Source organism: Gordionus sp. m RMFG-2023, chromosome 1 (genome assembly GCF_954871325.1).
Source record: "Gordionus sp. m RMFG-2023 chromosome 1, tfGorSpeb1-WG-v2, whole genome shotgun sequence".
NCBI classification, from domain to species: Eukaryota; Metazoa; Nematomorpha; class Gordioida; order Chordodea; family Parachordodidae; genus Gordionus; species Gordionus sp. m RMFG-2023.
In genome coordinates this window covers 33,433,022-33,453,100 of record NC_088775.1, presented here as the reverse complement: position 1 = coordinate 33,453,100, position 20,079 = coordinate 33,433,022, and the positions used below count along the sequence as shown (strand labels likewise).

At 25.2% G+C, this 20,079-nt stretch overlaps 1 protein-coding gene across 3 annotated transcripts in view; it reads right to left on the bottom strand.

Annotated features, from left to right (window-relative positions):
- Positions 1 to 20,079, bottom strand: part of LOC135931356 (phosphatidylserine lipase ABHD16A-like) — a 55,056-nt gene that overhangs the window by 25,089 nt on the left and 9,888 nt on the right. For all 3 annotated transcript variants that reach the window (XM_065468406.1, XM_065468405.1, XM_065468408.1), the window contains one exon: positions 7,367 to 7,455. In XM_065468406.1, coding sequence (XP_065324478.1) covers positions 7,367 to 7,455 — 89 coding nt within the window. The remainder of the gene's footprint in view (positions 1 to 7,366; positions 7,456 to 20,079) is intronic.

Here is a 20,079-nt window from a genome sequence, read left to right as displayed (position 1 = left end):
TATTGCCTGAATGGGTATTTACCATGAAATGCTGGAAGCATTTCATCTAGGGTTGCATATTCTGATATTGTATAAGATCTGTAGCAATTATCAACAAATTCTTGAAAAATATTTCTAATGTGAGTTGCTTTGTCTATCATTTTTCTCTCTTCTCTTGTTAATTTGTCATCAAATCTTATTGTATGAATTAAAATTCTAAATTTTTGGAGTGTCATTGTTGCTCAAAATATCTCAATTCCAAACCCATCAGATTTCCATAATTGAGTCACCTTATTTTTAACTAATTTTACAGAGAAAAGATATGATAAATAATTCCATTAAAAATAATTTGAGAAATGAGCCAGATGGTGAAAATAAGAATAAAATAACCCCACCAAAAAAAATGTTTAAGTTTACTTTTTCATATATCTCAATCAAAATAAAAGATATTTAAATTTTGTTTTAATAAATTTTATAGTATATATTTATAAATTTAAAAATTTTTTAATTCTTAAAAAATTACAAATTTACTCTGGTGGGGTCTCACAAACCCCAATCAGTCACAAAATGCTTATATCTTAAAAACTACTCAACCGAAATATATGAAATTTGAAATATAGATTCTAAGATATATTTGATGAAGCTACTGAAGAATCCACATAATATTTAACCGTTTTTATGTAATATCATTTCTAGCATGCCTGGGGTTTCATATACCCCACCAGAGTATTGAAAGGTTAAAAATCTTAAAGAAAATGACAATATTAGAACAAGACTCGGAGAGCGGAAACATTAATTATAGAATGACAATGAATTTAAAAAATATTATAAAATTAATATTACAAATATATTTTATTATAATATAAAATAAATGTTAATATTGTCTTAAAAAACATTTATTAGAAATTGACCATATTTGACGGATCAAATATATAACCGTGTTAAAAATTATCTTATATATCAATGCGTGATGAGAAATTGTCATCATTATGCATGGTTAGTATCCATCGCCGAATCTTGGACAAAAAAAATTGCAGATATCAGCAATATTTTCACAAAAACCTAGACGAAAGTGCCCATTTAACCTGAATTATCTATTTTGGCTATAGTTATATTTTACTTTTAGAATGAGAACGAGTGAATCATGATTTGAATATTTATCGACTGACTTATATTACACTATATTATATATATCGCATATATAATTATAATAAAAATCTTTAAAAAACTTACAAAAAATTTTAAACAAAAATATTATTATTTTAAGAATATAATGTTTTGTACCATCCTGAAAAAATTTATGTGGGGGCCCCTTATCTTATCTTTCACTGTGGAAACACACAATTAAATACCACCCAGAAGAGGGCGTCTCTAATGCCGTAAATTTGCATCCACTGATTGAAAGTGATTTACCCTACAGTCAGGGCTCATTTAATTAAAGAGGGATGATGGTGGCTTTTGTGGATAGCCAGAATTTATTGATTGACAGTAATTACCCTACTGTCAGAGCCTGTTTAATTTAAGAGGACTAACGGTACCTCTTTTAGAGAGTAAGTATAAATTAAGAAGTATATATTAATATTTTTATTAATTTATTTTTTTTTATTTTTTGTTTCTATATAATTATTATTAATTTATTTTATTTTTTAGTTTTTTATTTATTTATTTTTTTAGATTTAATTTTCTTAAATATTATATATTTTTTTAAAAGTATTTATATTAAAAGAGCTTGGTTTAGCCATTCTTTTAATTGTAGTTTATCTTGAGAAATATTAATATTGAAAAGAAGATTAACATTATTCTTAGTTAGAATATGTAATGCTTGATCATACCAGGATTTGGTATGGTTATAATATTCATTTTATTGTTTTTGACTTTTGTGATAGTGAGTACTTGATTGTGTCTTAAAGTATGGCAAAGCAATTCTTTTTTCTAAAATTTAATAATTTATAAAGTGGAAGTATATGACAAGAGTTCCAGAGATTTATGTTATAAATTATGTCAGTATATTTGATATTTCTAAGAGATTTATTAAGGTTAGATTTATTATTTTCCAAAGTTTCTATACATAACACAGAGATGATATTATGTAGATTTTGAATATGTAGATTTTGAATTTTTTGGAAATAACATTTGAATATCATAGTTTGTTGAGGGAATAATATGTTTTTTTTGGTTATAGATAACCTAGAAATTATATTTGCTCTTTACAGTCAATTATAACGCCTAAATATTTATAAGAGTTTGTAAAATCAATTTTATTGTTATTGAAAAAAATTTCATGATAAAGATTTGAATTTGATAGAATTTTAGTTTTTTTTTAAATTTATTTTCAGGTTTAGTTTTTTTTAAATTTATTTTCAGGTTTAGTTTTTCCATATCATTTGAGACTGTTGTTAAAATAGTTAATCTTCAGTAATGATACATATGTCGTCTGCTTAACATAGCAGTTTACATTTTGTAGGTTGCTGGTATTTACGTCGTCACTAATTAGTAGATTTAAAATGGAAGGTGATAAGGCAAACCCTTGTTTTATATCTCATTTTTGTTTAAAAAAGATGAGTTTAATCTATTGTATTTAATATTAATGAAACTGTTTTCATAAATATTCATAATATATGTGTGCGTTGATTTTATATTTAAAAAGATTATTCCAGATCGATTGATGACATACTAAGTCGAAGATTATTGAAATATCAATGATCTTCATAGGTTTAATTTATGAAATGTTGCTTTTTCAGATCTGATTTTTAAGGCTGATTAATTCAATTGTATCTCTTCCTTAACATTAGTGTTATTATCAATGTCTTTTATTATTAAGTTAAATAATAAACTAGAATTTTATTGGGTTATACTATAATCGCTTGGTGATTTAGGGATTGGTATTTTAGATAAATTAATAGTGGTTTGTTTGCAGATTTCAGGAAGTCTCAAATAATATGGAAAAAATAAACTTGAAAATAAATTTTAAAAAAAACTAAAATTATATAAATTCAAATCTTCATCTTGAATTTTTTTTCAATAACAATAAAATAAATTTTACAAACTCTTAAAATATTTAGGAGTCATAATTGACAGTAAAGGTGCAACTAAAAAAGCAAGCATAATTTCTAGGTTATCTATAACCAAAAAAATATATTATTCCCTCAACAAACTATGTTATTCAAATATTATTTCAAAAAAATTCAAAATCCACATATTCAAAATCTACATAATGTCATCTCTGTATAGTAGAAAAACTCGGGAAAATAATAAATCTCAAATCTTTATTAATAAATCCTTTAATCTTAAATATCAAATATCCTAACATAATTTCTAACATAAATGTCTGGAATCTTATCATAAACTTCCGCTTAAAAATTATTAAATTTTAGAAAAATAGAATTGCTTTGCCATACTTTAAGACACAAGTAAGCATTATCACAAAAGCTTTAAGATATAAAACCAATAACAAACTGTTGTAGTTTTGTATTTTTTATTAAATATTTTTATATATATCTTTTGAATTAGTTTGTTTTGTTAGGGGATTAATGAAAAAGAATGCATATGTTGCTTTGTCTATGTATTTGTGTAATGGAAAATAAAGTATGTATAAGAAGATCAATTGTTTTATGATGCAGATTATATATATAATATTAATAAGTTTTATTTTAAGATTCAGGTTTTAAATAATAAGTTTCATTTTTTGACAACAACCATACCAAATTCTGGTATGGTCAAGAAATACAAATTCTAATTAAAAATATTGTTAATAGTCGTTTCTTTATTAATATTTCTCAAGATAAACTACAATTAAAAGGATGGCTAAACGAAGCTCTTTTAATATAAATAATATTTTTAAAAAAAATATAATTTAAAAAAAAATTAAATCCAAAAAAATAAATAAAAACTAAAAAATAACAATAAGATAAACTAAATATATAATAAATTAAATTTTAAAAAAAACGATTCATTCATTCGTCCCCAGCAGATCCTAATTGAAGCTTAGATAAGTTTTATTTTGTATATCAAGAATCTTTCAATATAAAAACATGAAATGAAAATAATGATATAGAACTCATATTGAATATTTCTTTAGTTTATTATGAAGTCTGCCTCTTGAAAGAACCTATAAACGAATGTAATAATGCTACCAGTAAAATAGTTATAAACTACAACAATAGTATCTTATAATTTAACATTATCACAATTTCATACTTAAATAATTATAAAGGCAATTCAGATAACCCAAATACATCACAAAACTAGAACATGAGCAATAGGAGAACTTGCTCATATGGCTTTAGAATTATTAACATAAAAAATAACAATTTAATAACCATCCATAGACCACTCACTTTAAGATGCCCAGGTAGTAATAAACCTCCAGCCTCCCTGCTTGAACCTTCATCACTTAGCATCTCACCAGATATTCCATCACCACCTTTACTCTCAACCCCAAATGACTATCAATTATTTAATCCACCAAATGGAAATCCAACACAGGAAAAGATCTATATAAAAAATTATCCAATTCCTGATTTGGAATAATTTTTAACAAGCTATTTTAGCCCTACCATATCACGAATCCTAAAAGCAGCCCTTAAATTAATTTATCCTTTTTATATCAAAATCATTAATAATATTTTACAAAACCCAGAAGATCTAAATTGGAGAAAATCAATATATTTCCCAACATTAATATTATCAAATCCACCAAAAGATAATCCAACCCCACTATGCCAAACCATCAAAGAAATAATAGAAAACTTTGATCTTAATTTTGAAAAATTAACACCAAATATCAATGATCCTGCTAAAAAGACTTTAAATAACCCCTCACACAAACTAATATATAATAAGATTAATAATTTCAATCTAAAAGGATCTCTCCGAGCTCTTGCTAAAACACTTTGGCACCCAATAATATCACCACAAGAAATCAACTTTTAGAAAAACATCTGAGCCCCAAATACACTCCTCAAATACTGCCTATAATAAATTCAAAGATAAATATCACTCCCGGAGAAGTCTTAACCACTATTAAATCTTTTCCAAAAGATTCTGCTCTAGGACTGGATTACCTTCGACCCTCATTTATTATTGACCTCTTGGGTTTAGACAGTTCCGAATTTCTACTTAATTCTTTAATGAAAATTTTTAATCTTATTATCAACGGGAAATTACCACATAAACTAGCACCAATAATCTTTGGTGCTCGACTAATTGCGCTTGAAAAAGCTGAAAATCAAGTGCGCCCAATAGCTATTGGAATTTTCTACCAACAAACCATTTCAAAAATTATTTGTAATCGACTCAAATTTACAATAACCTTGCTTAGCTCCTTACCAAGTGGGATTTGGAGTAAAAGGAGGCTGTGAAGCCGCAATTCATTGCAGTCGACTAGTTTTCCAACCTCAAACCTGAAGATTATATAGCAAAACTAGACATATCCAATGCATTTAATTTAATTAATAGGAATAAAATGATCGATACATTCTTGGAAACATTCCCTGACTACCACAATTACATCCATTTTAGTTATGGCATTCCTTCCTTACTCAAATTTAATGATTATATTATTTAATCCTGCAGAAGGCCTCCAACAGGGTGACCCATTAGAACCACTACTTTTTTGCTATACCCTTAAACACCTAATAAGTGATATTGCTCTTTCATGCAAACTTAATCTACACGTTTGGTATCATGACGATTGTACTATATCGGGGACCATTTCTTCAGTCCAGAATTGTCTAGATATAATCAACAAACACTTTGATGAACTTAATTTATCCTTAAATATAAATAAATGCGAAATTTATCCTTCTCCGCCTCCAACAGACACCATATTAGTTAACTTTAGACGGCACCCTTACAAGATTTCAGTATAGGAGCCCTATTGGGAGGTGCAGAGGGAGTTTTTAATTTTTTAAATAATCACCTTCAATCACTATTCCCCAAACTATCGATCTTAAAAAAATTACCCATCCATCAAGCATATTACATTCTCAAAAACGGCCTTTTAATACCACAAATCCAGTATTGTTTAAAAACTTCTGGTGCCTTCTCTTTTGAAATTCTTTTAAAAGAATATGAACAAAAGATACTACAAATGATGACAGAGTTATTAAACATCAAACTCAATTCTAACTCATGGCTTCAAGCAACTCTCCCTTGTAAATCCGGAGGAGTAGGCCTAAGATCGGCATTAAGTATAGCCCTTGTTTCCTTCATTTCATCAACCTTATCAGTAAAAAATATTATCTCGCAAATTATTACCATCGATAAAGATAATTTATTAGATGAAGCCTTACGTTGTTGGAATATTAATGTCTTACCAAACACAGCCCCACCAGATTCAACGAAACAAAAAGATTGGGATCAAGGATTGGTATCTCGTTCCTTAGCTTATCTCAACTTGAGCGATGATCACCAATATAAATCCCTCCTAAGATCTCTTAATTTCAACAACTCTGGCCATGAATGGTTAGATTCATATCCCAGCATTTTAAATAACCAGCTAATAGATAACGACGCTTTTCGTTATGTAATCAATTTACGCTTGGGCGTACCTTTCCTAAACTATTATATTTGCATAAATGCAATCAGTCGGCAGACATGTATGGGAGACACTCTTCTCCACTGTAAATTTATATCAAAAATCAACCGACATGATAAAATAAATGCAATAATAGCTTCTTTTTTAAATAAAGCCAATTTTCCCTGTATTTTAGAACCTTCATCCTATTTAGATAAAAAACGCCCTGACGGCAAACCCGTCGTACCTTTTTTCATGGGAAAGCCTTTAATGTGGGATTTTAACATTGATCCCATGGCTCCATCTAATAATTCCCATGATTCCCTTAACAGAGCCGAATCTCTAAAAAATATAAAATACTCACACCTAATGTGTGATAACCACTTTGTTCCCATAGCAGCTACATCAACCTGCTCTTTTGGATAAGCGGCTTTAGATCTATTCAAAATAATATCCAAATCAATAAAAAAACATACCTTTCTCCATTTTACAAACTCAAGCAGAAAATCGGCGTGTCTATAATTAGATCTAATAATTAAATATATAAAACATCATGGCTCGGACCTCGCCATTTGATATTTTTTTTCTTTTTATAAAAATATAAATTTGTATCAATCTTTTTTTTTAACTTAAACTGATATATGACATATTTTATTAAATTCTCTATATTATAGTTAATTTTTAAATAATAAAAAATTGTAAAAAATAAATTAAATTAAAAAAAAATAATTAAAAAGTTTGATAGATGATGAATTTACTCTTTTATAGAGAATTGATCTAATGAATAAAATTTGAGCAATGGGCACTACGCTCATCAAAAATAAAAAAAATGACTATTATGGGGAATAATATAAAAATATTTCGAATTACAGTCCTTTCGTGAGCATCTTTCGATCTTTGGTAGATATCGTATAATTTCAAAAAATTGAGGTATTCGGAATTCAACAGTCTCCCAGCCCCTGTATTCAATATACGAAAGAAACAAAATTATTAAAATATATAATGAATAGAATAAATTAAATGAAGGAAAGAAGATACTTAATTTTAGAAGCCTTTCCTTTAAAAATTGAAATAAATAAAGATAACAGCTGTAGATTTAATGTAATTTTTAGGATTACATAAATACTTTGTTTGAGTGATAAATTGACAATTAAATGCTTTCTTTGTTCATTTCAGAGTTTTACAAAAATCTTCAAATAAAAATGTGAAGATTTTTTTCGCCCAAAATTTTGAGGAAAAAATCTTTGAAGATCAATTTTTTGCGAAGATTTTTTCGCTAAAAAAATTTTGAGCTTGCTCAAAGAAGATTTTTGAGCAAAATAAATATTTTTTGTAAAAAAATCTTCTATAATTTTGAGAAAATATTTTGAGAATTTTATAATAAAATAAAATCTTTTGTAAGGAAATCTTTATTAAAACATTTTTGAAATTTTGATCTTAAAATTTTTTGGTAAATTCTTTAATAATAAAATTTTTGATATATATATTTTTTTTATTATTAAAATATTTTTGGTTGTAAATGTGAGAATTGGTCATAATACCGACTGCATTTTTTTTTAATATTTGGAATAAGTAATAAGATTATTTTAAAAATGTTATGTCATAATTTTAATGTTTTATATTTAATGTAAACTATAAAAGTGACAATTGTCATAATACTCATTTCAGAACCTTTAAAAATAATTATAATTAAAAAAGGCTAGTTGAGCATGTTTTGAGATGGTTTCAGTGATTGTAAAGCATATAAAGGTGACAATTGTCATAATACTTATTTCACATATGTTTTAATTGAAAATAGAGAAAAATGATTATTTCAAACATGAATTAATATTTAATGTGTAAACTATAAAAGTGACAATTGTAATATTATTCATATCAGAACCTATAAAAATAATTTTAGGTATAAAATAGGCAAGAAAAAATTTTTTGAGCATGTTTCGAGATGGTTTTAATGATTGTCAAAATTGTCACAATCGTTATTTTTGAACTTTTTTAAAGCAAGTAGATAAAAAATTTATTAAATATAAAATTAAATGAGGATGTACCTTAGAAAAGTGACAATTGTCATAATCGTTATTTTTGAACTTTTTTGAATTTTTTTGAAGCAATAGAGTAAAATAATAAATTGTAAACATGATAAATTGAAATTTAAATGTGGATGTACCATAGAAAAGTGACAATTGTCATAATTGTTATTTTTAATGTTTTTTGAATTTTTTGAAGCAAAAGGGTAAAATTATATATTGTAAACATGTTAAATTAAAATTTCAGTGAAGATGTACCATAGAAATGTGACAATTATCATAATTGTTATCTTTGAACTTTTTTGAATTTTTTTAAAGCAAATAGGTAAAAATATATATTGTAAACCTGTTAAATTAAAATTTCAGTGAATATGTACCATAGAAAAGTGACAATTGTCATAATCGTTATTTTTAATCTTTTTTGATTTTTTTTGAAGAAATTATATATTGTAAACTTACTAAATTAAAATTTCACTGAAGATCTACCATAGAAAAGTGAAAATTGTCTTAATCGTCATTTTTAATCCCTTTTAAATTTTTTTGAAGTTACAGGGTAAAATAATAAATTGTAAACTTGTTAAATTTAAATGTGGATGTACCATAGATAAGTTCATAATGGCCATTTTTAATCTTTTTTGAATTTTTTTGAAGCAAAAGGGTAAAATAATAAATTATAAACATGTTAAATTAAAATTTAAATGAGGATGTACCATAGAAATGTGACAATTATCATAAACGTTTATTTTAATCTTTTTTGATTTTTTTTTAAGCAAAAGGGTAAAAATATATATTGTAAACATGTTAAATTAAAATTTCAGTGGAAATCTACCATAGAAAAGTGACAATTATCATTTTTAATTTTTTATTTAATTTTTTTGAACTTACAGGGTAAAATAATAAATTGTAAACATGTTAAATTAAAATTTTAGTGAATATGTACCATAGATAAGTGACATATCTAATTCTCAACTCCCTTTTGATATTATTTTAATATATATATTTTAAAATTATCACAATACTCATATCCATTATTTTTAAATTAGGTTAATATGATCTTGTTGGGAAACACTTAAACCTCTGGGCAGATGATAATAGTATCATATATGTTAAATTTTTTGAGCACCGGAATGGAGTTGAACTAGAAAGATGCATCAATATAAACATGATATTTTTGGGAACAACAAATTTAAAAATATTTTTTCTTTAATCTTTTAAATCAATTTTAGATCTTAGAAACTACTATTTGGATATATCTAGTAAAATACCCCCCCCCCCTCTGATTATACTATTCATACAAAAAATCTATTTATATTGTTATCATCTAAATCAGTCATATATATGAATTTTTATTTATTAAATTTCAATGTAAACAATAACTTTATAATGAAATAGGTTATATAAATAATGATTTAAAATATCACATTATTTAACCTAGTACGATTAAGCTTTATAATTAAAATATCATCAAGTATATCTTTGTCTAATCTTGTCCTTAGAGAGGTTACAGTTAGTGCTAATGCACTAAATGCTCTCTCAACTGAGACCTGGGTGCAAGGAGCAGCAAGAATTATTTGAGATAATTTAAATAATTCTGCATCTTGGTGTTTTCTTGAAACCCAATATTGCAAAATATCTTGGGAGGATGGCAATCTTTTGTTGGATAATAACGATTTTATTTTTAGCTTGATATCGCTATTACATAGTTCATAATATATAGGTCCCTTCTTGCAATCACGCTCAATGTAAAGGTCAAGTTTTTTTTTATAATCACTAGTGGAAGGCATAACTAGAGTTGTATTTTCTTCATGAGGGTCAATAGCTTGCAATTGTTTCCAAGTTGCAAATATATGTTCCTAAAATAAAAAGATGTATATTATAAATTTATTAATTTACCCTGGCCAATATTTTATCTTCTTCCAAAGGATATTTTCCATTTTCATAATGGAATCTAGGATCCATATATATCGCACTACGAAATGCTTCATTTTGAAAAAGATAGCTTTCTCTAATGTTTAAACATTCCAACATACTTTTAGATAAATTATCCATTTCCTCCAGCTCCATTTTGCATTCTAGCCATGAAGCAAAAAAATCACCTATTACAATATTACTTTTTTATAATTTCATTGTGAATTTGTATAATGGGAAAAGGACTGATGTACCTAATAGGATAATATCCCATAAATCGAAACTAATAAAAGTTTCTGGGTATAATTCACCCATTTTAGCATAAAAGGTTTTATTATCCATTAGATTTTTCATCATTAGATAAGTACTATTCCACCTAGTAACAGTATCCAGCGTGGGTTTCGAAACTTTGTCCATTATAAATAATCTTTTATATTTGTGAGATTTTATCAATTTAATTATAATACGAATTTTCTCTAAGTCTAGTTTTAAATATTTTTTGATAAACATGTTTACAGCAAGTTGTATAGTATGTGCAGAACATCTAATGCAACTTAAGCCAAAGCTTTTGCTTATATCATCTGATATATTTTCCTCGTCAATACCCTCTGGTGTTTCTTCATCAGAATAAACGGAGACATTTTCATCATCAATACATACATTTTCCTGATAAGTTACACTTGTATTAAATAATATTTGGCTTAAATTGTTTTCATTAGAATTAGATAGATCATTATCATTATTTAATTGATCTCTAGCCATAATGTCAACCATTTTAAGCATATTGGCGCAGTTGTCCACAGAATGCTATATATTTGTTTTAAATCTATCTGGTATTTTTTTAAAATTGTTTGGATTTCTTTTAGGTTTACACCTGTATGAATTTTTAGTAGTTCTATCATTCCTAGTGTTCGCACTTGTATCTGGCCATCTTTTATATACTGAACATTAATACCTAATATTGATTTATTATATCTAGTAGCTGTATCAATTTTTAAAGAAATTAGCTTGTTTTTTAATTCATGTATAATTTGAAGTCTAATTTCGGATGCGGTATATTTTATTTTGTCGACCACTGACCGAGTATTCATTTTCATTTGAAGAGCATGACATATAGGGTCTAGTAAAATACGGAAACTCTCATAATTTACTAAATTTATGGGTAAATTATGGAGTGTAATCAACCATACTATACATTCAAAAACCTAAAAAATAATTATTTATTCTTTATTTAAATATTAATTACTTTAGATTTATCGATCTTAATTTTTGGGAATTTTTCTTTTGCTGTATTTCTAGCATTGAAGGACGAATCACTATTATATTCATCTGCTTTCATTATGTTTGGGTGTTGAGAGGTTATGTGCCTTTTAAGATTTGCTAGAAAAATATATTGAAAAATACATTAAATAATTTATTTTACATGGTATCGACTTCATCTTTTTGTCACACATGCTGCACGTCGCTAAATTTTCAGAAGAATCGATTAAAAAATGCTCCTTTAGAATATCTTTGAGATTTTTTTATTTTGCATTATGTATAAAAAAAAAATTTTGTAATTTTTAATTTTAACTATCTTGTTTTTTCCTTTTATTTTTATTTTCACTTGTTTATTGTATTTTGAAATAAAAAATCAGGAATTAATAATTTTATATAAAATAAAAAAAATGAATAAAATAATTGTTTTATTGAGGCCAACAAATAAAACCCCCATTTATAAATTTGGGTGGGATACATTTATTTAATGTTTTTTTTTATTTATATTTATAAAAAATCAAATGTTAAATGAAGATATAAAAAATGCATTTTCTTTTCTTTTCGTTTTTCCCATTGTCTCTCTCTCTCTCCCTCCTTTATTTATTTTTATTTAATGTTTTGCCTTATGAATTAAAGAAAATAAAATATCTCAAAAAAATGAAATTTTCTGGTGCCAGCGAGGCGGCACCAGATTGAAAAAAAGTATTATATATTTTTTTTTTATAAAATTGAATTCAAAAATTTTTCTAATTTTCATAAATATATTTAACATTTTGTTCTGGGGTATGCATTTATGTATAACTTTCATCTTTGCGTCGTTTAGCAGGCATCCGGCCAATAACCAATGTTGTCATATCTAATATCAGATAATATGGGAAAAACGAAAAGAAAAGAAAATGCATTTTTTATATCTTCATTTAAGATTTGATTTTTTATAAATATAAATAAAAAAAACATTAAATAAATGTATCCCACCCAAATTTATAAATGGGGGTTTTATTTGTTGGCCTCAATAAAACAATTATTTTATTCATTTTTTTTATTTTATATAAAATTATTAATTCCTGATTTTTTATTTCAAAATATAATAAACAAGTGAAAATAAAAATAAAAGGAAAAAACAAGATAGTTAAAATTAAAAATTACAAAATTTTTTTTTTATACATAATGCAAAATAAAAAAATCTCAAAGATATTCTAAAGGAGCATTTTTTAATCGATTCTTCTGAAAATTTAGCGACGTGCAGCATGTGTGACAAAAAGATGAAGTCGATACCATGTAAAATAAATTATTTAATGTATTTTTCAATATATTTTTCTAGCAAATCTTAAAAGGCACATAACCTCTCAACACCCAAACATAATGAAAGCAGATGAATCTAATAGTGATTCGTCCTTCAATGCTAGAAATACAGCAAAAGAAAAATTCCCAAAAATTAAGATCGATAAATCTAAAGTAATTAATATTTAAATAAATAATTATTTTTTAGGTTTTTGAATGTATAGTATGGTTGATTACACTCCATAATTTACCCATAAATTTAGTAAATTATGAGTTTCCGTATTTTACTAGACCCTATATGTCATGCTCTTCAAATGAAAATGAATACTCGGTCAGTGGTCGACAAAATAAAATATACCGCATCCGAAATTAGACTTCAAATTATACTTGAATTAAAAAACAAGCTAATTTCTTTAAAAATTGATACAGCTACTAGATATAATAAATCAATATTAGGTATTAATGTTCAGTATATAAAAGATGGCCAGATACAAGTGCGAACACTAGGAATGATAGAACTACTAAAAATTCATACAGGTGTAAACCTAAAAGAAATCCAAACAATTTTAAAAAAATACCAGATAGATTTAAAACAAATATATCGCATTACTGTGGACAACTGCGCCAATATGCTTAAAATGGTTGACATTATGGCTAGAGATCAATTAAATAATGATAATGATCTATCTAATTCTAATGAAAACAATTTAAGCCAAATATTATTTAATACAAGAACTTATCAGGAAAATGTATGTATTGATGATGAAAATGTCTCCGTTTATTCTGATGAAGAAACACCAGAGGGTATTGACGAGGAAAATATATCAGATGATATAAGCAAAAGCTTTGGCTTAAGTTGCATTAGATGTTCTGCACATACTATACAACTTGCTGTAAACATGTTTATCAAAAAATATTTAAAACTAGACTTAGAGAAAATTCGTATTATAATTAAATTGATAAAATCTCACAAATATAAAAGATTATTTATAATGGACAAAGTTTCGAAACCCAAGCTGGATACTGTTACTAGGTGGAATAGTACTTATCTAATGATGAAAAATCTAATGGATAATAAAACCTTTTATGCTAAAATGGGTGAATTATACCCAGAAACTTTTATTAGTTTCGATTTATGGGATATTATCCTATTAGGTACATCAGTCCTTTTCCCATTATACAAATTCACAATGAAATTATAAAAAAGTAATATTGTAATAGGTGATTTTTTTGCTTCATGGCTAGAATGCAAAATGGAGCTGGAGGAAATGGATAATTTATCTAAAAGTATTTTGGAATGTTTAAACATTAGAGAAAGCTATCTTTTTCAAAATGAAGCATTCGTAGTGCGATATATATGGATCCTAGATTCCATTATGAAAATGGAAAATATCCTTTGGAAGAAGATAAAATATTGGCCAGGGTAAATTAATAAATTTATAATATACATCTTTTTATTTTAGGAACATATATTTGCAACTTGGAAACAATTGCAAGCTATTGACCCTCATGAAGAAAATACAACTCTAGTTATGCCTTCCACTAGTGATTATAAAAAAACAAAACTTGACCTTTACATTGAGCGTGATTGCAAGAAGGGACCTATATTATGAACTATGTAATAGCGATATCAAGCTAAAAATAAAATCGTTATTATCCAACAAAAGATTGCCATCTTCCCAAGATATTTTGCAATATTGGGTTTCAAGAAAACACCAAGATGCAGAATTATTTAAATTATCTCAAATAATTCTTGCTGCTCCTTGCACCCAGGTCTCAGTTGAGAGAGCATTTAGTGCATTAGCACTAACTGTAACCTCTCTAAGGACAAGATTAGACAAAGATATACTTGATGATATTTTAATTATAAAGCTTAATCGTACTAGGTTAAATAATGTGATATTTTAAATCATTATTTATATAACCTATTTCATTATAAAGTTATTGTTTACATTGAAATTTAATAAATAAAAATTCATATATATGACTGATTTAGATGATAACAATATAAATAGATTTTTTGTATGAATAGTATAATCAGAGGGGGGGGGGGGGGGGGATTTTACTAGATATATCCAAATAGTAGTTTCTAAGATCTAAAATTGATTTAAAAGATTAAAGAAAAAATATTTTTAAATTTGTTGTTCCCAAAAATATCATGTTTATATTGATGCATCTTTCTAGTTCAACTCCATTCCGGTGCTCAAAAAATTTAACATATATGATACTATTATCATCTGCCCAGAGGTTTAAGTGTTTCCCAACAAGATCATATTAACCTAATTTAAAAATAATGGATATGAGTATTGTGATAATTTTAAAATATATATATTAAAATAATTTCAAAAGGGAGTTGAGAATTAGATATGTCACTTATCTATGGTACATATTCACTAAAATTTTAATTTAACATGTTTACAATTTATTATTTTACCCTGTAAGTTCAAAAAAATTAAATAAAAAATTAAAAATGATAATTGTCACTTTTCTATGGTAGATTTCCACTGAAATTTTAATTTAACATGTTTACAATATATATTTTTACCCTTTTGCTTAAAAAAAAATCAAAAAAGATTAAAATAAACGTTTATGATAATTGTCACATTTCTATGGTACATCCTCATTTAAATTTTAATTTAACATGTTTATAATAATTTATTATTTTACCCTTTTGCTTCAAAAAAATTCAAAAAAGATTAAAAATGGCCATTATGAACTTATCTATGGTACATCCACATTTAAATTTAACAAGTTTACAATTTATTATTTTACCCTGTAAGTTCAAAAAAATTTAAAAGGGATTAAAAATGACGATTAAGACAATTTTCACTTTTCTATGGTAGATCTTCAGTGAAATTTTAATTTAATAAGTTTACAATATATAATTTCTTCAAAAAAAATCAAAAAAGATTAAAAATAACGATTATGACAATTGTCACTTTTCTATGGTACATATTCACTGAAATTTTAATTTAACAGGTTTACAATATATATTTTTACCTATTTGCTTTAAAAAAATTCAAAAAAGTTCAAAGATAACAATTATGATAATTGTCACATTTCTATGGTACATCTTCACTGAAATTTTAATTTAACATGTTTACAATATATAATTTTACCCTTTTGCCCCAAAAAATTCAAAAAAGATTAAAAATAACGATTATGACAATTGTCACTTTTCTATGGTACATCCACATTTAAATTTCAATTTATCATGTTTACAATTTATTATTTTACTCTATTGCTTCAAAAAAATTCAAAAAAGTTCAAAAATAACGATAATGACAATTGTCACTTTTCTAAGGTACATCCTCATTTAATTTTATATTTAATAAATTTTTTATCTACTTGCTTTAAAAAAGTTCAAAAATAACGATTGTGACAATTTTGACAATCATTAAAACCATCTCGGAACATGCTCAAAAAATTTTTTCTTGCCTATTTTATACCTAAAATTATTTTTATAGGTTCTGATATGAATATTATGACAATTGTCACTTTTATAGTTTACACATTAAATATTAATTCGTGTTTGAAATAATCATTTTTCTCTATTTTCAATTAAAACATATGTGAAATAAGTATTATGACAATTGTCACCTTTATATGCTTTACAATCACTGAAACCATCTCAAAACATGCTCAACTAGGCTTTTTTAATTAAAATTATTTTTAAAGGTTCTGAGATGAGTATTATGACAATTATCACTTTTATAGTTTACATTAAATATAAAACATTAAAATGATCATCAAAATGGATATATTATCAAATATTTGTTTTTAATTGTAGTCTTAATTGTAGAAATAAAAAAAATTAAATTAAATGCATAATTTGATTATTTGCATAAAAAATATTGATTTCTTGTGTTTAAAAATCAATATAAATATCGAATCGGTATCAGTATCGGATCGAATATCGGATGGGATCGGTGAAAAATATGTGGATCTGCACAGCCCTAAATATAAGCAATTAAATTATACTACAGTATTGGGCTGGGAACCAACATTAAAAACCCAAGATTAACAAAATATTGGTTTTGGTTCAAAGTATTATTTTGAGTTTTTTATATCTTATATTTCTTGTTTTAGTATTGTTATTTGTTTGACCATAATTGTTAATAAATATAAAGAATAAAAAATAGTGATTTAAAAAAATATTGTTTAAAGAATATTATATATGTATGAAATGGTGGCGTAGCCAGGATTTATCCAATAACAAAATTTTACAGAGAATCATTATAGATTTTATTTATTATTAAAATACATATATAACTTTCATATTTGTAATTTAAAAAGAATATTCATCTTTTATAAATTGAATAAAAGAATCTAATAATTATTGAAATTTTATTTAATTTAACGTATATATTTTATTGGAATAAGAGTATCGCCTCTGATAGCGATACTCTGAGTTAAAATTTTGTTAACTTTCTCTTTTTATTTTTTTTTTATTATAAAATTAAATTAAATCAAAAGTTTATATAAAATGAAAAAGTGATTTTTACAATTTCGTTAATGTAATAAATATCATCAGTCATTTACATAAAAATTAATACATCTGTTAAAATAAATCACTTTATCAAATAAAATATACATTAAAAAAGTGTACATTACAACACGCCACCCATTACTAAACCCAAGTGTTAGGGGTGATTAATAATATATGACCAATAATATACGAAATATAAATACACATTTGACGTTTTCCATTTACTCCAAACTATATATTTAAACATTCCGCTTATTTTGGTGTCTATAAAAATTTCGCCGAAAATAAATTATCTTGATCGACTTTATATTAAGAATTAAGAAATGCGGCTTTATGTCCATAGGAGGACGCCGTTTGATTCGTCTCACGAATAAGAATAAAGAAATGCGGTTTTTTTTGTCCAAAGGAGGACGCCGTTTTAGTCGTCTTACGAATAAGAATAAAAAATATTATATAATTTCTCCGGCTACAATTTCTCTGTAATACCGTAAATTTATATTTCCCCAATTTGCATAAAGAATAGAATATATTTTTTTAAATATTTCATCATAATTTTCTCCAATTCGAATACAGAATATAATGTAAACAATTTATACTCAAAATTTTCATACACATCTCCCCATTATTATCGGTAAATCATTTAATATAATTTCGAATATGATTTCACAAACATTATTTGAATATCCTGGAATAATTTCCTTATATTCTTGAATAATTTTATATAAGGATAATTTTTTTTACGAAGTAAACATAACGTATACAATATCTTTACTAAAAAATGGTTTTTATAGGAATTTCATTTCTTTGAAAGAATACCAATTAATAATGTCATAGATAATATAGTAGGTTAGGTAAAGATTTCGAATAATTTGATGCATATATTTTATTCCGCTATTACTTTAATAATAATATTCACTTGAAAACCTCCTCCCAACAAAACAAATATCGAATAAGATCCTTTATGAAAGTCTCTTTTTTTAATATTTATTATTTTATTTTATCTTAATAATATTAATTCCCAATTTTGGAATATTTATCTTTTTTTATTTTACCTTTATAATATATTAATTCCCAATTTTGGAATATTCATCCTTTTTTTATTTTACCTTTATATATTAATTCCCAATTTTGAATATTTTTATTTTTATTTTACCTTTATAATATATTAATTTACAATTTTGGAATATTCATCCCTTTTATTTTACCCTTATAATATATTAATTTCCAATTTTGGAATATTCATTTTTTTTATTTTACCTTTATAATATATTAATTTCCAATTTTGGAATATTCATTTTTTTTATTTTACCTTTATAATATATTAATTTCCAATTTTGGAATAATTTGCCTATAGTGGCCTTCTCTCAAAGTCGAATACAAATGAGAATATACTGCACCTGAAAGAGTGATCATTTCGCCGTAGTGATAATATAGTAGGTTATAAAATTGCGAATTGTGACTGCAATAACCCTTATGGAACATTTGTTTTACATGGCACCATTTTCATATTTGTAATTTAAAAAGAATATTCATCTTTTATAAATTGAATAAAAGAATCTAATAATTATTGAAATTTTATTTAATTTAACGTATATATTTTATTCCGCTATTACTTTAATAATAATATTTTTCATATTTGTAATTTAAAAAGAATATTCATCTTTTATAAATTGAATAAAAGAATCTAATAATTATTGAAATTTTATTTAATTTAACGTATATATTTTATTGGAATAAGAGTATCGCCTCTGATAGCGATACTCTGAGTTAAAATTTTGTTAACTTTCTCTTTTTATTTTTTTTTTATTATAAAATTAAATTAAATCAAAAGTTTATATAAAATGAAAAAGTGATTTTTACAATTTCGTTAATGTAATAAATATCATCAGTCATTTACATAAAAATTAATACATCTGTTAAAATAAATCACTTTATCAAATAAAATATACATTAAAAAAGTGTACATTACAACAATAACATCCCATTATTTAACCAGCTGTGTTGAGCACTAAGCGCTCTTGTTTGTCTTATCAAAATTTTGAAATTAATTGTTGCTAAAAATAAATAAGGTTACATAAAGATGTTATATTATAATATATTATTTTTATATTATTTTATATTTTTTTTATAAAACGATCTTATATATTCTTTTTGTATAGTTTTATTATATTGTCGGATAAAAATAAATATTAGCCCGTTACTTTTTTGAAAAGTCGGTAACGTGCGTTCCTTTTTTAAAAAGGTAACGTGCGTTCCTTTTTTAAAAAGGTAACGTGCGTTCCTTTTTTAAAAAGGTAACGAGTAACGGTAACTCGTTCCTTTTTACAGGTGTAATGAGTAACGGTAACGTGAAACCTTTTTGTAGTAACGTGTACAGCACTATTATTTAGGGGTGACGGTACACTGGCTACACCCAGACACTCTTGAGAGGGTTTCAGCCAGTTTAGCTAGTAAAAGGCTAAACCAAAAACACATTTAATTATCTAGTAAAATGAATTTTTTTTTACCACATATACAGTGAAACGAGTTTTAAAAATAAACTAACAATAAAAGGGGATAAATATAATAAAATTTTAATTTAATATATATTGAAATTAAATATTAACAAGCAATTAATTAACAAG